The sequence below is a fragment of the Rattus norvegicus genome, chromosome 19, assembly GCF_021556685.1.
Source record: "Rattus norvegicus strain SHRSP/BbbUtx chromosome 19, alternate assembly SHRSP_T2T, whole genome shotgun sequence".
NCBI lineage: Eukaryota > Metazoa > Chordata > Mammalia > Rodentia > Muridae > Rattus > Rattus norvegicus.
This window is the reverse complement of record NC_141552.1, coordinates 43,974,621-43,997,884: the sequence shown is the minus strand read 5'-3', so window position 1 is coordinate 43,997,884 and position 23,264 is coordinate 43,974,621. Positions and strand designations below refer to the sequence as shown.

Sequence of the window (23,264 nt, the reverse complement as noted above, 5' to 3'; positions counted from 1 at the left end):
CTAATGAGATCATCACATAGAGCCTTAATACAGTGCCCAGTGTGGAGAAGCAACCATCAGTAAATACAGCTAATACAGTAATTGTCATCCAAAAGCCATCTGAAACTACATTAACATTTACATTCCGGGGAAATGAATGGAATGCTAGAAGAAATTACCCCAAATAAATGTTATGGTTCCTCTCCCTTTGTGATCTATCCTTAGTGCTGAGAATACAGAAAAACAATACAAATTGGCTATTATAACAGAAGTGGCTGTTATTTTCAGGATGTATAATCTCCTGTATTGATTATATTGGTCTGTGCCAGAAAAACATGAGATTTTTACTCTATTTGTTCATCAAATTCAGTACATACCGTGTTCCTACACATGGGCTCAGTACTTACTGTGTTCCTACACACGGGCTCAGTACTTACTGTGTTCCTACACATGGGCTCAGTACTTACCCTGTTCCTACACATGGGCTCAGTACTTACTGTGTTCCTACACATGGGCTCAGTACTTACTGTGTTTCTACACATGGGTTCAGTACTTACCCTGTTCCTACACATGGGCTCAGTACTTACTGTGTTCCTACACATGGTCCTAGGCACTGTACAATTTTTTTTTGCAAGTTTCCGTTTCCTCCATAAGGTATTGTGCAAATGCTTTTTATGCCCAGCTACATAAAGAACTTGAAAGTGCTTCCAGATTCCTCAGGGCTGTCTTACATTTCATGATCTGTACAACTTGCCCTGGAGAGCAAGCATACAAGAATCGCATGTGAGAGCCACAGCTCGGCCTGAGTGGAAGAGGCAAAGAGAGCTGAGAAGATGGAGAACACACATCAAGTCATAAAAGGAACTGGGCCAGAGGTCACATGTGAGTCCTGCCTTTCCCAGGCTGCCATTTAGAGAGCTGGGATCACTCATGAGACCCTTGGCTGCCTGGCCTGGCCACCTAAGGAGGTTGAGTCTAGATATTCTCCAGAATTTCTCCAAGTTTTAAAGTACGTCAACCCAAGTGTCCCACATCTATTACCCTAGAAATGGCCTTGATGTCACGTCAGTGACACCATGAGAGACTCTAGTGAGTCTGTCGAGCTTCGGGCAAGCATTTCTTCTCATTAGAGGTCCAAGAGGGATGTCAAAGCATGTGTTGGCTTAAGAGAATCAAAATTACAACAGAAAAGCCCTCTTTTGTCAGGAGAGGAGTGTGACACAGTCACCGGGTGGTAGGCACAATATTTTTCTTGAAGTCCACACTAAGCCACATTCTGAGTGGGAAGGTGTAGCTCAAATAAAATTCCAAGTGCCAATGTGAACCTGGTTTTGCCTTTCAGTTTATTTGAAATTTCCTAAAACTAAGCACAAGGCTAGACTGAGGTGGAAAAGGAGCCACAAGAAATCTTGCACATGGTACCTCTCTTCGTGAGCGCCCCTACCCCCATCACCTTTTGATTTTGGAATCAGAGCTCGTCTGTCCCATTTCCTCTCCCAGAGTGACTTCTGAAGCTTCTGTTCCTGGATTAGCTCCTCTCTGGGGTCATTAGACGTGAGGACACTTCTGAAATGGAATCTACCCTGTGGCACCAGGCAAAGGGACATGAAGCTTCCTGTCCAGTGACCTTTACCTCCTGGCTCTGGGTATGCCTGTGTTGATACCTGTCAGGAGCCCTTGAGACTGTGTCCTGAGGCCTCCAAGGGTGCCTCTTCCTGAGTGACCGAGGCCAAGGAGCTGGTGGGGAAGCTTCTGGCTTCTGTGAGAAAGCTAATGGAAGGGTTAGTGCCCAGTGAGGTTCTAATGTGGCAAACAACAGGAATGGATGGGGTGTTTCCTCACCTCCGCCCTCTACTGGGGTAGAGGAGAAACCTTTTAACAGGGCAGGCAGGACTCTGTCACAACTGGATTTGAGTTTTTATGGCTATTTCTGTTGAGAAACACAGGCTTCAAAGGGCCCAGAATATCTTTTGTTGTTTTTTGCAGAAAACCACAGTGGGGTGCTGTGGCAGCGGGATCTCCCGATTAACTTTTAATTTCTTTGCTTTTGTTGGTCACTTAACATTATTTAAAGTGTGTTTTGGCTGGTGAAGAATGCTTTTGGATTCCATTCAGAAGGCATAAACAGCTGCAGTAAGACTTATTCTCTTGGAAAGGAGACACGAGCAAAGTGGCCAGGTGGTAAAGATGGACAAGCGAGCATTTAACTCCTCTTCGACCCAGGTTCAAATCCCACCCTGGTCACCCCTGACCCACGGAGCATGAGTTTTGTTTCGAGTGCCAATGGCTTACGTTCTTATTTGTTCAGAGCACACAACTCCCCCCAATCATTTGGCGCAGATCTACACCATTGGCAGTCCCTACTGAGGGAGGCCAGTCCTGAAATAGCAGGGTGTAGCAGGTCAGTCCTGAAGCACGTTGGCGGGATGAATGGGGAAGTCACAAGTTCATGAACACCTGCCAGCTCAAAGCCTAGCTCAGGCCAGCCCAACGAGTTCCTCACTTTTTCAAGCACTAAATTTGATAGCGACAGGAAGAGAGAAAAGTTTCTTGCCATTTTTACAGGTTCTGGGTCCAAGCAGGTTTGGAGCTAGGTGTAAATGGCTGTCCTTGCTCTTCACAATGGACACCTTCTAGACCCTATAGTGACATTTGAACTTGGTTTTCTCCTGCTCAAGGTTTTTCTCTTGTTTTTCTTTCTTCCTATGAAACTGGGCTCAAGATACTTTTTTGGGGTATGAGGGTGTTCCATCTCCTCATCTGGGAAGCTGGAACACGCTGGAGACGTGTGTGTGTGTGTGTGTGTGTGTGTGTGTGTGTGTGTGTGTGTGTGTGTTACGGGATGAAAGGTTATGTCCTTTGATCCCCAACTACTGGTTGCATAAGTTCCTTACCAAGGTCTAGTAAGTGAGATCTGTTGATTAGCTCATTAGAACAATCCTACCCAGGGCAGCACCAAGAGGGTCAGGACCCACTCTGTGTTTCAGGACTGATGTCATTTATCCAGTGCATCACCAAGAATGGCCTCTCTGGCGTTTTTCTCCCCTGGCCCTGTATGAACTGAGGGAACTGATGAGTGTGTGGCCATGCTGAGAGGTATTTTCCATCAGTGCACGGTGACCAGTCCTACTCTTCTTGCTTCTCTGGCAGGTTCATCAGCATCAGGACCGGGGAGAGACTTTTCAGTGCCAGCTGTGCCCTTTCACATCCTCACGCCACTTCAGCCTGAAACTACACATGCGCTGTCATCAGCACTTCCTGAGGACAGAGGCCAAGGTGAAGGAGGAGATCCTAGACCCAGATGTCAAGGGATCTCCCCACCTCAGTGACAGTGGCTGCCTGGGGCAGCAGAGGGAAGGAGGAGGGACAGAGCTAGTGGGGACCGTGATGACGTCTAACACGCCAGAGAGGACTGGCCAGGGTGGGGCTGGCGTTGCACCTTTGCTGGTGAAGGAGGAGCCCAAGGAAGATAACGGCCTGCCCACCTCCTTTACCCTGAATGCTGCCGACAGGTCCGCCAACCACACAAAGCCGAAAGACCCCTCCGAGTTTGTGCCCAACAGTGCGGCAGCATTGTTCAGCCAGGACATCTCGGTTAAGATGGCCTCCGATTTTCTCATGAAGCTGTCAGGTACTTGCTTAGGGTTGTGTTCTCCCCGTTCTCATCTGTACAGTAGGATGGCAGGACGAGAAGCTTCCAACGGTCCTCGAGCTCTAATACTCACACTTCATGGATTTCCTTTTTCCTTCCTTCCCGTCTTCCCTCTCCCCCGTCTTTCCCTTTTTTTTAGTTTTTTATTTTTACATTTGTTTTCGTACTCCTTTGGAAATAAGCATTACTTCTGTGTGGGTCTGGAAACAACAGGGGCTGCCCTTTCTCCTGCCTGGATTTGGGCTCTTACTCAGTGGGCACTCGGGATGCAAGTTAGGCTCGAGTCTTTTGCTTCCTAGTTCCTCTGCTTGTTTTGTGCCAGTGTCTCTGAAGTGCGACTCCTTTTCTTGGTACTCAGGTTCTTACCTGTTTTAATTGCAAAGGTTTGTTGTTGTTTTTGTCTTTTAAAAACGTATACAGAATCTACCATGAGGGATTGTAGACTTTTCTAACTTAACGAATGTTAAATGTTGTCATGAGTTTCTCAGGATTTCTGCCTTGGGGTAACATACGTAAGATATCCTGGGTTAGATGTTTTTTCAGGTGTACATTTTACTGGCATTAGCATTTACATTGTTATGTAACCACCTCTGGAAACATGTCCTGCTCTCAAGCTATATCACGTCACGACAAAGTCCCTGCCAGCTTTCTCCTCGACCCCTACACCCTGCCCCTGCCAACCACTGTTTACCTTCTGTCTCTGTGAACTTGACCGTTGCAAGCATCTCCACTAAAGTGGAATTTAAGAAAAAATTTCAAGCATCCTTTCCCAACTGCCCTAATGCCCTTTGAAGAGAGGCTGATGTATAAGTAATGAAATATGTCTTGCAAATAGACATTGTTTCCCATTTGCTGGCACATTGTGGGTATTCTGCTTTTCAATGACTTGATGAACTCGCTATGTTGCACGGAGGTGGAGCACTGGTAGATGTTTTTCTTACTCTTGGAGCAGTAATACACGTAGGCCTGTGCTGTTTTTGAAAATACGATTTTAAATTTTAAAGGCATTGCAGAGGGTGGAGAAAGGTCGGTTGAGAATGGGTTCTGTCTGTCAGTGAAGGTGGCAGTCCCCAGGATGATTTCCAAATGCCATTTCAGCTCTCTGGAGATTGACAATACCCTTTAAACGGAGAATAATTGGTCACCGCCTTCCTTTAAATGGACCATGCGTAGTATTTCACTAAATGTCACTGCCAGGTGAATGAGAGGCTCGCTTCACTCTGAAGTCCCTTTGCTCTGTGACACTTCAGTCCGGTCCTTTGGAATGTACCTTCTGACCTGATCTTTGCCCCTCAGCAGTAGGAGACATGAGTAGGGGAGACAGAAGAGGGTACGGATGAAAGAAACACGAGGCATCCAGGAAATGATGGGAGATGGAGGAGCAGAGGGAGCTCCAGGACAGTTGTAAACTACTGCTTGGACTGTTGGGCATTTACTCCATCTGCCCTGGTTCCCGCCCCACACTTTCTCTCTCCTTTTTCATCTCAGTCTCAAGGAAAACAGGATTTTACTCTGAGGTTTATAGAAAACAGGATCTACTCTGAAATTTGTATTTAATTTTTTTCCAGGATATGAGGGAATTAGGTGTTTCCCTTTGGCCTTCCGGATCCTTTAGAATGTTCCCTGACATGGTGGTGATCACCTCCAATCCTGGTAGGAGGCCAGGCAAGGCTACATGAAACCCTGTCCCCCCAAATCACAGCAAAACAATGAAAAATCCCAAGCTGATACCTGTGTCTGATCCCTTTTCTGGTCTCCCACATGCAGTCTCCAGAGAAGGACAAATGCATAACTTAGCATGGTGGATGCTTTCTTACTTAGTGGGCCAGAGCAAACTGAGTGGGGGTGCATAGCATGTACTAAGGTGTATTCCCTCCCTTTGCCCGAGTCCAGATCCTTTCAGATCTAGAGACTGAGCAGAGAGAGGATGGAGTTGGAAGGGGGTTGCTGCCCGCCAGGCTCGATCTTGGGCTAAAAACACTGGTGTGTGACACGGGGCTCCTCCCATCCCACAGACATTGGGCTGTAATTATTAGCTCCAGCGTGTCTCAGTGAGCTTGAGAGAAGACCTCAGCAGCACAGAGCCAGAGCTTCGAAAAGCAGAGAGAGGGAGAAGCCGTTTGTAGGCTGGGGTGAAGAAGCACTGTGTGCCAAAGCCTTAAATATTGGGGTCTGTTGTTTGCAGTTGTAGGTGGGGGCTGGGGAGGGGGTGGGGAGAGGCTTCTTACAGTTTGGCCGTGGTAGAGTCTACCGACTGATCAATCGGCATAAGAAAACAGATAGCAAAGGCGCACTGTTTATGCAAAAGGCCCGTGCAGCTATTTTGTGGAGGCTTACCAGAGGTCCTGAAACCTGACTTGGATGCACTGTTACCTAGCAACCTGTTATAAAGTCACCAGGGAGTGAGATGCATCGGTAATTTTTTTGTGTGTGCATATTTGGATGTAAATGTAAACTTGGTGACTGTGGCTATGCTGCCCACGGGAGGAGAAGTTATGTTACAAGGAAAGGAATATGTTTTTCTGCAAAGATCCCCACCCCCAACTAACTGTGTGGTTGGCTGGGCCCTGCTGCTCCCTGCCTGCCTGCTGTGTGCTCTACCTGGCTCTCTAGGTGACTCTCTTCCAGGGACACAGTCCCAGAGAGCTGTGACTGAGTTTTCTCCTCTTCCTGACCTCAAATGGTGTGACCTAGTGGTTAGCCCCAGGCCCTGTCCCTTAATACCATAATGGTGCCATTGTTCTTGAACTGGTTTTTTTTTCCCCCCTTAGGGCTCTGTCCTTGCACCTGCTGGTACCATAGGGTGCAGCTGTTTGAGGGCAGCTAGTCTGGGAGTCTCTGTGCCAGATCAGAGTCTGCAAAGGACCAAGCACAGTGACAAATTCAAGTGTGGAGGCATCTACTTGTCTGCAGAGGAGAGAGAGAAAACACTTGGTGCTTTTTGCTCCTTCGATTAAAACCAAGCAGAAGCTGACTGAATGGAGCCCGCAGAGATTCACAGTCATGGGGTGGGGTGCAGTTTTAAACACACTCTAACTCAACCTGTGGGTTAGCTCCTTTCAAGGTCAAATGACACTTCCACAGGGGTCACCTGAGACCGTCAGAAAACAAATATTTACATTATGACCCATGACAGTAGCAAAATTGCAATCACGAGATAGCAATGAAAATAGTTTATGGTTGGGGGTTACCATGAGGAACTACATCAAAGGGTCACAGCAATTGGAAGGTTGAAAGCCACTGCCACCCTCCCCCAGTTTAGAGGTTTCCTAGTTACATGCCTATGAAATAAAATCCCCACTTAACACTCCTTAGTCCTTTGAGGACCTAAGACCCTCCCTAGACAGGGCTAACTACCTGCCTTCCGTAGACTCTGCTCCGGGTTTGGAGGCAGGAGCCAGGCTTTCCAGGGCTGGAGCTCTGCTGTTTACACAGGTCTTTCCCGGAAGCCAGAAGACATATGCAAATCATTGTATGACAGGGTGACCTATCCCAGGTCACATGACTGGGAGTTTTCCAAAGAGGAGTGCTGACCCAGCTTAGGAAGCTGCCATTGCTCCAGCTGACCCCGGGCCTTTCTCTCATGGCCAGTAGCAGTTTTTAGCCTCCATATGAAGTTAGACTCTACCTAGGGAGATGTTTATAAAATGTCTGGGCCCAAAGAATGAGGGTTTAATTAATTGGTCTAGGATAGGTCCCAGACTTTGGTATCTTTCTGACATCCCTCTGCTGATTCTAACAGGCATCCAGGGCAGAGGTCAGCTGATATGAAATGGGAGGTGGGCCCCTGGGGGCTGTAGATGTAGCACAGTTGGTTGCCTCCGTACAGAGTCCTGGGTGCAATCTGCAGCACTACAGAGACAGGAAGGGTGATGCTCGCCTGTGATTCCAGCACGGGGGCAGGAGGGAGAGGCAGGAGGCTCAGAAGTTTACACCTCGGTTACTTACAGAATTAGAGACCAACCTGGACTACACAAGACTCCGGTTCAAAAATGCCAAACGGTCCTCAAAACAAACAAACCAAATACCCTGAACTGGTCCTCGGGACAGGGTTTTTCCACACAGCTTCGGAGTCTCTGGGTCCAGTTCTCTTTACAGTCGATCCAAGTCCATGAAAAGAGCATGGTGCTGTGTCAGAGACACCTCATTGCAGGCCAAGGTTGACATGAAGGGGAGGCCGGGCTGAGGCGTATACATTGAGTGCTCTGATTTTCCCGCAGATGACTCATGACATCAGAGATGTCCTGTTTGAAAGTCCCCAGGTTAGACTGGAAGCCTCCAGATGCTGGGAGCCAGGGGCCTGGGGAGATGGCTCTTTCAGTGAAATGTTCAATGGAGCAAGCATGAAGGCATGGGTTTCACCCCCAGCATCCATGTAAAAAGCTGGTATGGTGGCACAAACTTGAAATACCACGGATAAGGAGAGTGAGGGCTGGAACACTGAAGTTCACTGGCTAGGCTGTCTCAACTGTCAAGTCCTAGCTACAATGAGAGGCGCTGTCTTAAATAACGAGGTGGACGGACAGCTTCTAAAAATGAGGCTCACGGTTGACTTCTGGACTATATGTGTACATGTGCACACCCCCAACACATATACACAGGAACACACACTCGCACAAAGAACAGCCTCATTAAAGGAACACATTACAAGTTGTCTGTAATGGTGCTCTGTCGTCTTTTTCTCCAAGATGCCATTTTTCAAGATAGAAATTTAATTCTAACTCCCCAAATTATAACCAAGCAGCTACTTGACAGAAACTTGGCACCTCACTTGTTGGCAAGGGATAGCTTTTTTGTCCCCAGCTTTCCAAAATAAAAGATATAAGTCATTTCGACTATTTTTAATCTGGAAACTGACAAAAAAGTTTTGTGCTGTCTCCCACATCCTATTAGCTCCATAGAATCAACACCAAAATAATTTTAAGTAGGGAAGGTAGGCTTCCGAAGTTCCCTCTCACTTTCAGCTGCACAGAGACAGCTTTGGAAAAGACAGTCACTTGCTTAGTTGTTTCTGGCTTATGGGTGTCTCAGCCATAGTTTTCACGCCGGCACGAAAGACGTCCACAAAAGTTTCTGTGTCATAGCTTGTTTCCCAGAGGCCTTTGTCCCCAAACCTCCCTCTATTGCTCACTGTTTTGATGCTTTGGAGGTGACAATCGGGCTTATGTGTAAATGTTAAGACCCCCACTGGAGAAGGGTAGCTGGTGATGACCAGCAATTTAAGTCATCCCCTTTGCCTGGTGCCTCTGATGGCCTTCTCAGCCGCATCTTAACAAGTGGGCCTTCTTCCATATAAATGCCAGCCTTGTGCCATTCCCACCCTGAGATTCCGTGCCGGTAGCCAGGGACTCACACATCGCCATGGGGGCCTGGCTGCCTGACTGGACTACTTGATAGTCTGCCTTTGAGATTTGGTTTAGCTGTTCTGTTCAGTCCTGCCTTGGCACTCTCAGGCCATGTGACTAAATTCCTCGTGTGAGCAGCTGCAGGAGGGCTGTGTTTGAGTAGACAGTCTGAATGTTGTTTTGAAACTCTGGATTTTATTGAGCTTGGTGATTCCTAAGAGAGAGAGAGAGAGAGAGAGAGAGAGAGAGACAGAGAGAGAGAGAGACAGAGAGAGAGAGAGACAGAGAGAGAGAGAGACAGAGAGAGAGAGAGACAGAGAGAGAGAGAGACAGAGAGAGAGAGAGACAGAGAGAGAGAGACAGAGAGAGAGAGAGACAGAGAGAGAGAGAGAGAGAGAGAGAGAGAGAGAGAGAGAGAGAAACAGAGAGAGAGAGAGAAACAGAGAGAGACAGAGAGAAGCTGTGTCTTGTTTTTAATGACTTGCTACTGAGGGGGATCAGGCAGGATTATAACAAGTAGAGCCTAGAGTTGTGCATGCTGGTGTAGAGGGTGACTCCGAGGAATCTGCCTACTGCTGCTCTATCTGCATCCATGGTGCTGACTCTGCTGCGTTTAGCTCTTGGAGCCTCATAAGAACCCTTTACGTGAGAGTGCTGTCATCATTCCATTTTATGGATGAGGAGGCCGAGAAAGGTAAAGGTCTCATTCACACTCACACAGCTAATGAGTAGAGACTGGAATTCAAATCCAGGCATGTCCTTCTAGCATTACCCACCCAGAGGAATCTATATCACAAATTACAAGGTAAAGAAAAAAATCATACAGGAAGTTGGCTCTGTTTCTGCCCATTTCACGTGTCTAGGATTAGCCAGCTTCTCCAGCACGGAGCCTCCTTCTGACTATTGTACGGCAGGGATCTTTGAAAGTTTGATTAATTTTTTGTGTGCTACTGGGCATGGAAACAAGGGCTTTATGCATGCTAGGCAACCTCCCTAGCACCAAGCCACACTCCCAGCCATAGAAGTTGTGTTACTGTCTCAGGCTCCACAGATAGAGTGATAGCAGCAAAGCCAACTTACATTTCTCTAGGCCTTCCCCTGTCAGTGTGCAAACATGTTACATCATAATAGAGGATCACGGTCATGACTGCAGCTCAGATATTTTCTTTTTCCTTCTGTGGTGCACATGGGCATCTGGTTCTGTGCTGGTCAAAAACAAAAAAACCCTCATTACATTTTATTTATTTATTGTGAATGTGCGCGTGTGTGCGTGTGTGTGCATGTGTGCCTGTGTGTCAGAGGACAGTTTACAGGATTTAGGTGTTTCCTCCCCTTCTGGCATGAGGGTTCCTGGGATTGGATTCAGGATGTCGGGCTTGTTGGCAGGTGCCTATACCTATGGGCCACGTGACCAGCCCTAGAATAATGTTTTAGCTTGGTAGACCTCTGGGAAAACTTATCAGAGACCACTGTGTCCATGAAGCCGGAACCCAGTCGCCACTCCTGTCCTGGTGGAAGCCGCTTCTTCTGTCCCTGTTGTCCCTGTCACTAACTCCACTGCTGCTGTAAGAGCATCGTTAATCAGAAGTGTTTTCTGGGAACTGGGCCCTATGCCAACCGCTTCGTTCCACTTCTCGTTTAACCCTCGGCGGCAGCAGAGGGGCAGTGCCACTGAACCTATTCTATAGATGAGAAAGCTGAGACTGGAAGGGCTTGGCTGTAAGAAACACGAGCAAAGAGTCAGCCCTGCCTCACTACAAAGGCTTGGCTTGTGACCACTTAATTAGCTATTACCTAATTTTTATTTCTCAGTTAAGTGAACTGTCTTTTGACCTCTGTCTGCCCCGCTGTTTATTTTCCTTGGCTTCAAATCATGGCATCATTTCTAATGCGTGTGCTTTTAGTCACTAATCTGGTTACTTCTTTTCTTCCCTCGCGTCTTCAGAAATGTATCTATACTGTCCCTTCTTTCTGGATAGCCTTCATGTCATTCGTAGACATCTCACCCCTCTATTTCCCATCAGCCCCAGCTCTCCCAAGCAAAGCTGATGATTCCAGCACTTTCTACACTGGTTAGGCTCTGCTTAGCTGGCTTTTGTCATTGTCATTGTTGTTTCTGTTGAGGTGCCATTGCATATATCCAAGGATGATGCTGAACTCATGTTTCCTTGCCTCAACTCCTGACTGCTGGCCTTACAGGCATGCACCACCAAGCCCAGTTCTGTGGCAGTTGGGCTTTGTGCTAGGCTAGCTCTCTCCGAACAACTGTCTAGTTCCAGTTCTATTGAGTAACCAGCTCTCCATTGCTCTCGGGAAACATGAGGACTCCTAAACACACTCTTGTCCTGTCCAGCCTTTGCCTTCTCTCCTATTGTTCTGGAGTCTGGTCACTTGAGCCATGAAGTTCCCAAGATCCCTTTTCCTCTTCCTCTTGGAAGGAACTGGGCTTTCAGAGCAGGCATCATTGACCATTTCTTAGCCTGCCACAAACCCCAGTTCTTTAGATTCTCTTGGTGGTTTGTAGTGACTGAGATCCGTTTATGAACTGATCTTGAAACTGTGTCTCCGTTTTAATTTAAGATGGCAGGTTCAGGAGTTAAGAGGTGGTGGCCCTGGGGTAGGTCCTCAGTCCAAAAGGCCATGTGAAGGATGTGGTTCAACCTGTAGGGGGTGTGGTCCAACCTATTGGATGTGGTCTAACCTGTAGGGGGTGTGGTCCAACCTGTAGGGAGTGTGGTCTAACCTGTAGGGGGTGTGGTCCACCCTGTAGGAAGTATGGCTCAACCTGTAGGGGGGTGTGGTCTAACCTGTAGGGGGTGTGGTCCAACCTGTAGGGGGTGTGGTCTAACCTGTAGGGGGTGTGGTTCAACCTGTAGGGGGTGTGGTCTAACCTGTAGGGGGTGTGGTCTAACCTGTAGGGAGTGTGGTCCAACCTGTAGGGGGTGTGGTCCAACCTGTAGGGAGTATGGTTCAACCTGTAGGGGGGTGTGGTCTAACCTATAGGGGGTGTGGTCCAACCTGTAAGGGGTGTGGTCCAACCTGTGGGCTACTTTCTTGTAGTGTCTGTGTGGATGACTCTAAGGCTGTTAAGGCATTTCATTCTTTGAATGTGTTAATAGCACAAATTTTAAATACAGCTTTCTTTCCCATTTACACAAGGCTTGAGTGATTTTCCAGGACCCAGTCCTTCCTGCTGTTGACAAGAAAGACATCCTGTCTGTTAAAACGATTATTGCAGATGGCTACTTTTGCTCATTATATGTGGGATTTGTTTTGTTTTGCTTTATTGAGGGTCCCACATAGCCCAAATTAGTCTCCCGTTCTCTGAATAGCTGAAGATGACCTTGAATTCAGATTCCCTTGTCTATGTTCCCCCTGAGTGCTGGATGACAGGTGTGTATCACCAAACCGAGCCTCACATGCTGGCTTCACGTGTGGGTTAGAGAGAGACGCTTGTTATTCGTGCTTGGGACTCCATTTGCTATTGCTACCTTTGACCATTCTCTGTACCCCATTGGCTCCGTGTCCATAACTGTAACTGTCACTGGGGAACATTGAGACTTACTTGGTCTGGGTATCTTGATCCGGAATCCTGGCCCAGGATTAACCCCTGCAGAGATTGATGAGAAATACAAGACTTTAAAATTTTCACTAAACTGCTTATAAAATGATTTAGGAATACAGAACAAGGTTTGAAAACTTTTAAGTAATATTTTAAGAATTCCACACGCATAAGTATGTTTAATATTTAAAAGTGGCATTCAGCTGTTTGTTATTGAATCAAACCGATGCCTGTGCTTTCAGAAGTCTATTTTTCTCACCTAAAGCATATTCAATAGTTAAAAAGTTCCAGGTCCAAAGTCTGTTCACAGGTGCAGATGTGCCCCCCCAGGGCATGCTTGCTGGAAGCTGGGGTACAGTCCAGAGAACTAAGCTTTAATTCCAAGTCCTTCATTGACAATTGTGACTTTTAAAAACCTATCATTTTCTGAGCCATGTTTTCTTATTGTAAAAGAAGGGAGTGGAAACACTGTGGCTTTCTCTTTGTTGTATTTTAAATGTTCAATTACTTAAAAAAAAAAAAAACCAAAAACTACTAAACCCCGCCCCTATGTAAAACACCTGGAAGTGGTTCTTATCAAAATAGAACTATTTTGCCAGTTTACATTTGCTACATTTATTTAAAGGCCTGAGCAGTTAGATTAAGAGTTACTATGGTGGAGTATAGTCTTTATAGCAATGTCATTGTCTGTTACCTTTCAAGGTATGTGTTGTTAGGTAGGTAGGAAGGCTCAGAGTTGCAAGCATTTGGATGGTTGAGGCAGGAGGATCTCACTTCATGGCCAGCCTGGGCTGTATATAGAGGCCCCAGTCCCCCAAACAAAACAAAACCATTAAAAAGAAATACAGCTCTGTGCAGACACATTGTTTAACGATTTGTCCTGTAACCACCCATCCCTTTAATTACTCGGATGCTTGCAAGAAAAGCTGCAATAACAAAGTTTCTCCTTCTGGACTTGCAAGCCTTCAGCATCTGCTCTCATCCCTTATTTTAAGTGACAGACAAGGATCATCCGTCTCTGATAACCACACCAGAGCTGCCCATGGTTCTGTATTAGCCACCAAGTATTCGGGAAGTCCTTACTGTCTTTGGATCTTAGGTTCTTCATCTGAGTCCTGGGGATGGTATTAAGTCCCAAAGTGTCACTGGCATTATCAGAAATGCTAATCTAGAGGAACACTCAGTATTCCCCAGGCTGTGTCCTGTGATTCATACCAGACAGATCCGGCCACATTTATGTATCTTTGCATATCTCTGTCTTGTTTTGTCTGCTAGCCATATTCAGAGGCCACACCCAAGCACGAGTTCTAGAACCTACCCTGGCATTTAATTTAAGGCAGGTATGTTCAGGGCACAGCTGGGAATGTCTAGAGAAATATTTTTGTTTTAACAACTGGTAGGAGCTGCAGGCACCTTGTCAGTAGAGACTAGGGATGCAGTGTGCTTGGCGGCCCCTTCTCCAGCAATGATCCAGTCCAGACACCCAAACTGCTCACATTGGGAAGCTGACTTAGAGCATCACACAGACTATGGTTGTACTGTGATTGTACAGTTTTACAACGACATGTGCTCACAGGCCTAGGGTTTTGCAAAGATCAGCAAGCCACTTCCTTATGATTAGGTATTTCTAGAAATCTAATAGTCATGTAGTAGCAGAAGACACTGCATTACCAAAACTAAACTGATCCATCAACACAAGCCCTCAGCTTAGTGGTCTCTGGTGTCCTGACATTTCATGTGTAATCCTGGCAAGATACACATTTTAAAAATCACAAGTTACATGAATTCAAAAGGAACCTCAGAAATTATGTTTGAGACAGACATTGAATGGAACCCATGAAGTGAATCCTAGGGTTCCTTGGAACATTGTTTGAAAACCATGTGTATGAGGTTCTCCTTTAGCTCTGGCTTAGGATGAGCTAGTGAATGTAATTCCCAGTGGCCAGGCGTCTTCACAGAGCAGCTAGCATTCATCAGACTACTGGAAAGCCACTATCCATCTTCATCTTACGTACACGTGTGTCTTTCTTTCCTCAGCAGTAGGGACTAACAGCACGGGGCCAGCGCAACTGTGTTCCACTGTCTTTTTCCTCTTCCGTCCACACAAACGGTCCTGGGATCCCATGCTTTCAAGAAGTGCCACTCTGTCCCTTTGTCGTTAATAATCCTGGGCGCAGTCCAATCCATTACTGATTCTCCAAGGCCCACACTCCTCTGCTTAGGTCAATGTTCTTCTTAAAGGAAGCTGAGTGCCTGTGAGGAAGGACAGGGCTCTGCATCTTCAGTGTATGCCCTGGAGCTTAGTGCCTCTGTACTTGATCTGTGGGTGGCAGGCCATTTACTAACCTAGCGTTTCCTCACTTGCAAATATTCATGTTCTCCCTGTGTGCTTGAAGATAGCTTAACTCTCCTTATAATTATTTAAATGTTTGTTGTGCTCATTATTAAACCAAAGAATGGGTTGGGGATTTAGCTCAGTGGTAGAGCGCTTGCCTAGGAAGCGCAAGGCCCTGGGTTCGGTCCCCAGCTCCGAAAAAAAGAACAAAAACAAAAACAAAAAAAACAAAAACAAAGAATGATCTGTGTGTGTGTGTGTGTGTGTGTGTGTGTGTGTGTGTGTGTGTGTGTAGGTCAGAGAACATCTGAACACCTTGTGAGAACTCCTTCTCTCCCCCATCATCATGTGGGTCCCCATGATTGAGCTCAGGCCATTAGGCCTGGTGGCAAACATCTTTGCTCACTGAGCCACTTCACCTGCCGAAGATTGGTCTTGAAATAAGTTATATGAAGCTTTTCTTTGGGAACCAAATCTTAGAAGGTATTTCTGTGTGGACCGAGGATGCTTTGTTGTACAGATTCGTTTGCACCTCATCAATGCCCACCGTTGAGGATTTAGGTTTTGGAATTATTTTGCCCAAGCTCATTTTATTCCTGCGTTCATCTTTATCTTGAGTTGGTTGTAGACACACACTTGTAGGAACTGCCGACTCCTTTAAACAACTGCCCACTCCATCAAGTACACAGACTTACAGCCGGCTGTGATCTTAGAACACGAATGGCTCAGTTCCTAAAGGGTTCGGAACAAACAATGGGCAACCTCTTGATGAGTTAGAATCAATTAGCAAGGTGAGCGAGCCGTGGTAGGTGTAAGGAGTCGAGCATCTTCCAACCTCAAGAGGAGAAGTCAGGGCAGGCGCTGAAAGCCTTTATGGTCTGGGCACCTTTGTACATAATAGTAACGAAGTAGACAGCACAGGAACTCGCACACCTTTGCTTTCCTTTTAATGATCCTGCCCCAGTCCCACCAAGGAAAGCATCTTTAATTTTCTCTGCACATGTATGTCTTTTTAAAGTATCATCACTTGAAAGATGACAATGATTTGGTCCTATTAGTTATAAAAAACTGGCTTCGTGTACTATCTCAGCAAATGCACTTCTGATCACTGACAGGGAGAAGTTCAGACTGCCAACTTTCATTTTCACAACTTCTATTTAAGCCCTAGTACCTAGGAAATGAAACTTGATGAGACAAGGATCTTCCACATGTCTTTCTGTTGTATTGCTAGCCGTGATCATACCTCCTCTATGCATTGCAGTGCTCATATTCTTGATATCATCAGAATGAAACCTGAGTTGGTAGTGCCATGCAAGCCCATGTGACAGCAGTGTGGAGATGGCCTGTTGCTCGCCAACAGTCTTGTTGAAGGCCTGTGAAGTGTGGTCTCACTGACAATGCTAGATTTCTTCTTCTTTTTTAAGTCTTTAGACGAACCTTCCTGGAAGGCACTCACGTGTTCCACCAGCATCTGCTCAGTGTGGCTGCCCTCCCTGAAGCTGGAATTTTCCTCAATATTTTACCTTTCCTAATCTCGTCTTAGAAGGTTAAATGTGTTTGTGAATAAAAGGCACAGCGTGGAAGCAGTTTCCAAGTTTGTAACCACCCACTTTGAATTATCCTCCTGAGAGGATAGGGAGATACACATGGAAAAACCGTGTGGGTCAGGATGCTGAGACTGAGAGGATCCACTGGGGAAGGTTTTAGGAAGGTTCTGGAAGGAAGGTGTGGGGAAAGGGCTGGCGCTGTGCTGCCGCCAGGAGCCTCCGGGTAGGGCGTTGGTGATGTAAGGAGAGACAGCAGCTGAGTCAGCAGTCAGGGAGGCGGACCTGGGTTGAGGGGGACCCACCTTCGAGATGCTCAGGAGACTGACACTGTTCCCTTCGCTTTAGGTTTTGACAGCAGTGTCCACAAAGGTTCAGTTTCCCGTTAGTGATGCTAGGCTCCACATGGGTCTTCAAGGTAGCCCAGAAAGCCCATGGTCTAGGTAGGTCGCAAAGCTCTGTCACCCTAGCCTTACCCTGATGATGCATCTAGGGAAAGCTCGGCTGGTTGCTTCTGATAGGAACGCCAGGGTCCTTCACTTTTGTTGACCATGGAGCTATTAGCACATTGTCAATATTGCTGCTTTCATGTGGACACATTTTACCCTTCGGAAAGTATAGCTATGGCTGTATGACTAGGACCTGTAGTGTGTCAGGCACTGTGGTGTGCTCTTGACATACATGAACTTTAAAAACAGACGTTAGTGTCTTCGTGAAGCTGACCCTGGAGTCAGGAGAACAGTTTAGTCACAGCTTTCATAATAAGTTGAAACACGTTATATAATACTTGATTTATCTGTTAAGGCCGCCATAACAGAGCGCTGTAGTCTGGGTGTCTTACACCACAGATGCTTATTTCTTATAGTTTTGGTGGCTGAAAGCCCAATGTCAAGTTGTCAGCAGGTTTGACTTCTCCTGAGGCCTCTCTGCTCAGCTTGTAGATGGCTTCTTTTCCACACCCTTACTTGGCCTTTCCCCCATGTAGAGACATCTCTGGTGTTTCTCTTTATAAGTAGAGAAGGAGCCAAATAGTTCTTAGAACCGCTGACATTGGATTATGACCCTGCGTTCATGCTTCATTGATCTAACTTGTGTCTCCTTAAAGCCCTAATGCAAATAAACTCACATTGGAAAGTTGAAGCTTCAATATTCAAAGGGATTAGGGGAGGGGAGCAATTCTGTCCCTATCTGTATTACTAAGTGGTGAGTGTTCGTATTTGGTGGAATAAAAAGATTACAGGAAAGCAAGGAAGATGGGAACTATGGTCAGGTGAGGGGTGCCATCTTAAACAGGACAGACAGTGTAGACCTCACTGAACAAGTGGTATCTGAACCAGGGCTTTACAGTTTGGTTTTGTTACAACACAAGGCCCCAGGTGGAGAAGCAGTGTGGTGAAAGCCAGGGACACAGGGACCTCAGTTCTAGTCCCAGCTCTGCATAGTTGTAATTGTGAGACCTGGAGATGTTCCTCTAGCCCTCCTGGGCTATACCCTTCAAACAGATGTTCTACGGTAAGCATCCTTAGAGATGGGAAAGGGCATTCATTATAGGTGTTTGTCTTGGGGACTAATTTTCTTGTTCTAGTTTGTTAAGACAGAATGGGCTAGGCTCCTTCTAAGAAGAGCTGCTAAGAATACAGGTTCGAAATAAAAAATAAACAAACAAACCCCAAACACATCCTGTGTGGCACAGCCAACATTGGTGCTACGAGGGTCTTAAGCAGGGGTGGGAGGGATGGTGAGAAAGGTGAGTTGCTTCTTACCTGTGACCTTTGCCGTGAGGTGTGCCCAGACTAAAGGCCTGGCACAGAGTAACCAGCCCATAGAACCGTCCATGACAGACTGCTTAGCTCTGTTTTGATCATGCTCTCCATACTGGCTCCTCATGTCTTCAAAAAATTTCAAGAAGGACATTAATGGACAAATCTGGAGTTAGGGTCATAGCATAGCCACATGGATTTCTTAGTTCTAACAAATATGTGGTGATTAGGTATAGATAAGATGTTACCCTGAGGGAATTCCAGGGAAGTAAGTCCACATGGAAGCTCTTAGAACTATCCTTGCAACTTTTGTATAAATTAAAAATAGTTCAAGAATATTTTTTTCTTAAACAAAAGAAAGACGAAAGCCTATTTTGTATGTGACGATGACCTAGGCAGCAGGCATAGGGTTACATGGTGACAACACAAAGCATATGGCCGCTGCGCATGGGTCAGTAGAGTGCACTGGTAATGAGGAGAGAGTAGTGCATCTCTAGTCCTGCTTTTCTTTTTGGCAGATTCTCCATTATCGCCTTTCCACCCACCACAGGGGCTCGGGTTTAGATAGAGCAGCTTACTCTAGATTTTATTTCAATATTTGACAGCAGAATAATTTTACGAGACGTTGTTTAATGATAGAATTAGCTGGAGAAGGCGCAAAGAGGCCAGGGAGGCAGCAGCATGCACAGGGAAGATGATTTAGAGAAACCATGGAGAAGATGCCCATGTGCTTTGAAAAGACAGCACTTCTTACAACACTCCAGGTTTTGTGTACGCTGATACCCAGAGAGCGGCCAAGACTCACGGGGTGCACTATGTGCTAAGGGCCTCACTTTCTTTGTGACCCCTCTGGCTCTTAAGGTGAAGTGTGGGGGCAAGGTTAGAGGGGAAATGAATATACATGAATATATATATATATATATATCTTTCTCTCTCTCTTTCTCTCTCTCTTTCTCTCTTTCTTTCTTTCTTTCTTTCTTTCTTTCTTTCTTTCTTTCTTTCTTTCTTTTCTTCTTCCTTATTCTTATTTTTTTTTTAGCTGCAAACCAGAAGGAGCCTATGAATCTTAATTTTAAAGTGAAGGAGGAGCCCAAGGAAGAGGAGACCCTAAGCATGCCTTTGCCTCGCTCCAGCTACGCGTTCAGCCCGGAACCGGAAGTGGCGACCCCTAGCATCTCCGAGGACCCACTTACACCCCAGGAAGGCAAGGGGAATGTGTTAAGGCGGGACATGTCAGCCAAGGCTGCCTCAGAACTTCTCATGAAACTCTCAGGTATCCAATATATTAAAAACTATTTCCATTTTGCTCATTTCATGTGCAAGCCAACTGGGCCGTTTCTTGCATGGCTTATAATTAACCCGGTGGTAACTATAGCGTGAAAAAGGTGAATTTAAGGAATGGTCAGGTCACTCGGCTTCCGTTTCTGTGTTATATGCATGAATTTGTTCGTTTTATCTACCTAGCTAGACACTAGCTTCAGTTCCTGTGTTAGCTTTGTGAGTATGTTCGCTTCTTTTTGTGCTGTACCTATTTAGATACGTCCTTCTTTTTCTGAATATTATTAGAAATGGTTAGAAGACATTACCAGCATTGGAGATGATCGAGACCGTGACTTTAATAATATTCACAGGATTTCTTCTAATTGGTTAAAATATCTTCTCTTAGGAGAGGATCCCATGGCTTCTGTGCATTTATACTACAGTCTTTTCAGACCATTAAAATATTTTCCTTGTCCTGGTGAGAAGCTGAGGTGACACTCAAAGTAAATACCAACGAAGTAGCCATGAGCAAGCATAAGAGTAGAGAACGACCTGATGGAGTGTGCCAGCAGTAACCTTCCCTAAGGTGAACGCAGTGCTCCACTAACATCTAGGTGTAATCTCAAATTGTTGGATATAAGAAAAAAATGTGCTGTAAATTAAAGCTAGTGTATTTTGGATTTTTGGTGTAAGTTTCTACCTGGTCCTCTACAACAGACAGAAAATTCAGTGTTTTTTTTGGTGACAGGGTCTGACTTTCAGACCGTGAGAAAAAGCTATATTGGTAACCCTACCTGCCAAGTCATAGCTGCACTCAGTTCACTGACTCCTGAAGGTAATTTTTAGGAACTGTGTTTGAAATGCTAATATGAATCCAAAGCAGTTTTTCATTGGGAACTTGCTGTGCTTGGGGGAATGAAAGCAAGTCCTGTCTTAGCAGGACGCCTCTGTGATCTGTAATTTCATCTGCAATTCTGACGGTGTTCCTGGTTGACTAGTAGGTTGGAAGGTAAGAAATTAATAGTGATTTACTTGCAGTTAGCATATCAGAACAGTTGAAATTCCCCTCTCTGCCGTTTGGTGGGGTTAAGAATTCTTGTCTTTGATGTTAATTCAAAGCATTCTGGAATAGAGGGGAACATGATTTGTTAGCAATGAAGCTTGATAGAAGAACAAGAACTGTGATCTTATTGTAACTCCATTGCCCAGACTTTGCAGTGATGATGCAGTGGTGTGTCTTACTCTGATGAAGGTCTAGCAAGATCCCAAAGCTGGGAAGGGAAACAGTCATATTTGAGCCAATATAATTCAGTGTGTCACGTCTCCCTCCTGTGCCAGAATATCTCAGCAATGTAGTCATCCTTCTGTTGATGTTGTTCAGTCTCTTTGTTCTCCCAGAGGTAGTTCTCCCACACAGTCGCCTAGTTCCCATTCATTCCGGTGCCCTCCCCGATGCTGGATTCTGCCCAGTGATGCTGCCATTACAGAATTTACCGTGTAGCTGGAATAAGCTGCTGTAGAGAGCAGAGAAGGCTGGTAGCACACTGAAAGAGGTGACAAGGAGAGCAGTGAGTGAGATTTCTGGACAGATGTTTCTTTAAGGAAAGCATGTTATCTTTATCCTTTGGTGTAATATGATTTAAGGGCTGAAATTGGAAATTATTTTCTAGATAATAATGACACCCCCCCCCAAAATGCCACTGTGAGCATTTAATGAAATCTGTGTGCAATGAGGGCTCCTTTTAAGTTGTGTTAGTTGACTTTTACTGAGTGTGTGTGCAGTGGGGTTCAATGCTGAATGACAGCATGGTCCCGTTTCCAAAGGACAGCCATCATCCCTCATAATGGGGAAATAAACTTGCACAAAGACTGGTAGCTATTTTCTCTTTTTCATCTTGAAAAAAAAAAGTTCTATATAGATAAGACTTGGGTCAAGGACACAGGCATCAAGAATTCCTGAATTTTTATTCTCTCCAGTAGTGTTTTAGACTATATTCTTTGAGTGCATTAATACTTCTTTTTATTGCTTTTTGTTTTTGTTTTTATTTTTGTTTTCCAAGAGAGGGTTTCTCTGTGTAGCCATGGCTGTTTGAGAACATGGTTCTGTAGACCAGGCTGTCCTTGAACTCAGAGATCCATCTGCCTCTGCCTCCCGAATGCTGGGATTAAAGGCATGCACCACTACTGTCCAGCTAGTATTGTTTTCCTTAATTTCATGAGCAAGTGAAGTCACCCTAACAAAGTTGCAGTAAGACACATTTAAGGCTAGAGAATTTCCTAGTGGAATATTAGAGTAAGTTGCATCCCCTTAAGATGACTGTTATTCTTTATGGTTATCTAAATGTAGCCTCTGCCGATCCAGTGTAGGAAAAACCATCAATGAAATGCATTCAGGGAATGAAAGTCTGCAGTGCTCCACATATGTGGTCAGAGGAACACTGTTTTTTAAGTCCTAAGCAAGGTGAGTGGGTTAGAAACAAGTGTCTTGTCATTCCAAAGCCATGAGGTAAGAAGGGCTTCCCCCTCCTTTGGAGTGAAGTGGACATTAAGCCCTGTGGAGAGGAACATACCTGTAGTTCCTGTGGAGGAAGACTGAGGTACAACTGTGAGCTTTGAGTCCAGCCTGGACTGTGTGGGGATGCCCCGTCACAAAACAAAACAAAACAGTGACCGTCACCACTGGGTTAAGGCTCTTGCAAAAAGGATGCTAGGCAGAAATTTTAAGTTCTCTTTCTTCAAGATACCATTTTAACAATTTCAAGACTCGTGTCCTGAAAGATACTCAAGTAAGGGACTTATCTGAGCCTTCAGATTGCCTCACAGATGAGAGTAAGGATTCGTTTCCCAAAGCCTCGGTGCATAGCTAGCGCGGTGTTTACCTCCAGTTTTGTTCTAGGCAACCTTGTACACAGGTGTCCTCATGTCTTCCCAACTTGTACAATCCTATTTACAGTCTCTGTCATTTTCTGTAAAGTCCCCTGGTCAGAAAGAGCCTGTGTGACAACTCTAGACATCTCTTCTAGCTAGTTCAGTCAGGGACTGCTAGTGGATGCCTGAATTGTCAGAGAGCACTGAACCCTATAGAAGACCTCCCCCCATATATTCTAGCAATGATAATGTTTAATTTATGATTCTGCACAGCAAGAGATTAACAAATACAGAAGTTTTGTTATTTGTTGCTTTTTGAGACCAGGTCTCACTGCATAGCCCTGGCTGGCCTGGAACTCACTGTGTAGCCCAGGCTGGCCTGCAATTCACAGAAATCTGTCTCTCCCTCTGCCTCTAGAGTGCTGGCATTAAAGGCGTTCACTGCCCTACCTGGCTACAACAGTGTGTTATAATACAAGTTGTTCAAATCTATAAATAGTTTGTTGTGGAATTATTATTTACTATTTTGAGAACACGGTTGACTAGAGTAACTGACAATCTGGAGTATGAACCCTGGGATGAGAGAGGAAGTCGATAGTATTATAGTTAACAACGGTGCATGGGAGGTACTTTTTTGTGTGTTTGTTTCTGGTTTGACCTGAAGAATAGCTAAGGAAAAGGACTTTCTTTCTCTCTTTTCTGACTAATTTTCTTATGTGGGTTTTCAGTGAGTTAACAAGAAGAAACTAATCAATGATTTGGGCTGTATCTTGTTTCCATGTTTAACGTAGCTCATGTTCATTCTGTAAGGTTGAATAATTGGCCCAGGGCCCAGGCACATATCACACAAGATGTTCCTATGTGAAGAGACCTGCATAGGGTGGGTGCTTTCCAAGTGGACACTTAGTTTCCCGGGGGGGGGGGGGTGGAGGACACACATGTGTTAGAACCAAGCTAAA

General features: G+C 45.6%; 1 protein-coding gene across 11 annotated transcripts in view; it reads left to right on the top strand.

Moving 5' to 3' along the window:
- Zfp827 (zinc finger protein 827) overlaps positions 1–23,264 on the top strand; it is a 166,594-nt gene that overhangs the window by 45,905 nt on the left and 97,425 nt on the right. For 10 of the 11 annotated variants that reach the window (XM_087594122.1, XM_087594120.1, XM_087594115.1 and 7 more), the window contains 2 exon segments: positions 3,130–3,610; positions 19,217–19,450. In XM_087594122.1, coding sequence (XP_087450248.1) covers positions 3,130–3,610; positions 19,217–19,450 — 715 coding nt within the window. 11 annotated transcript variants of the gene reach the window in all.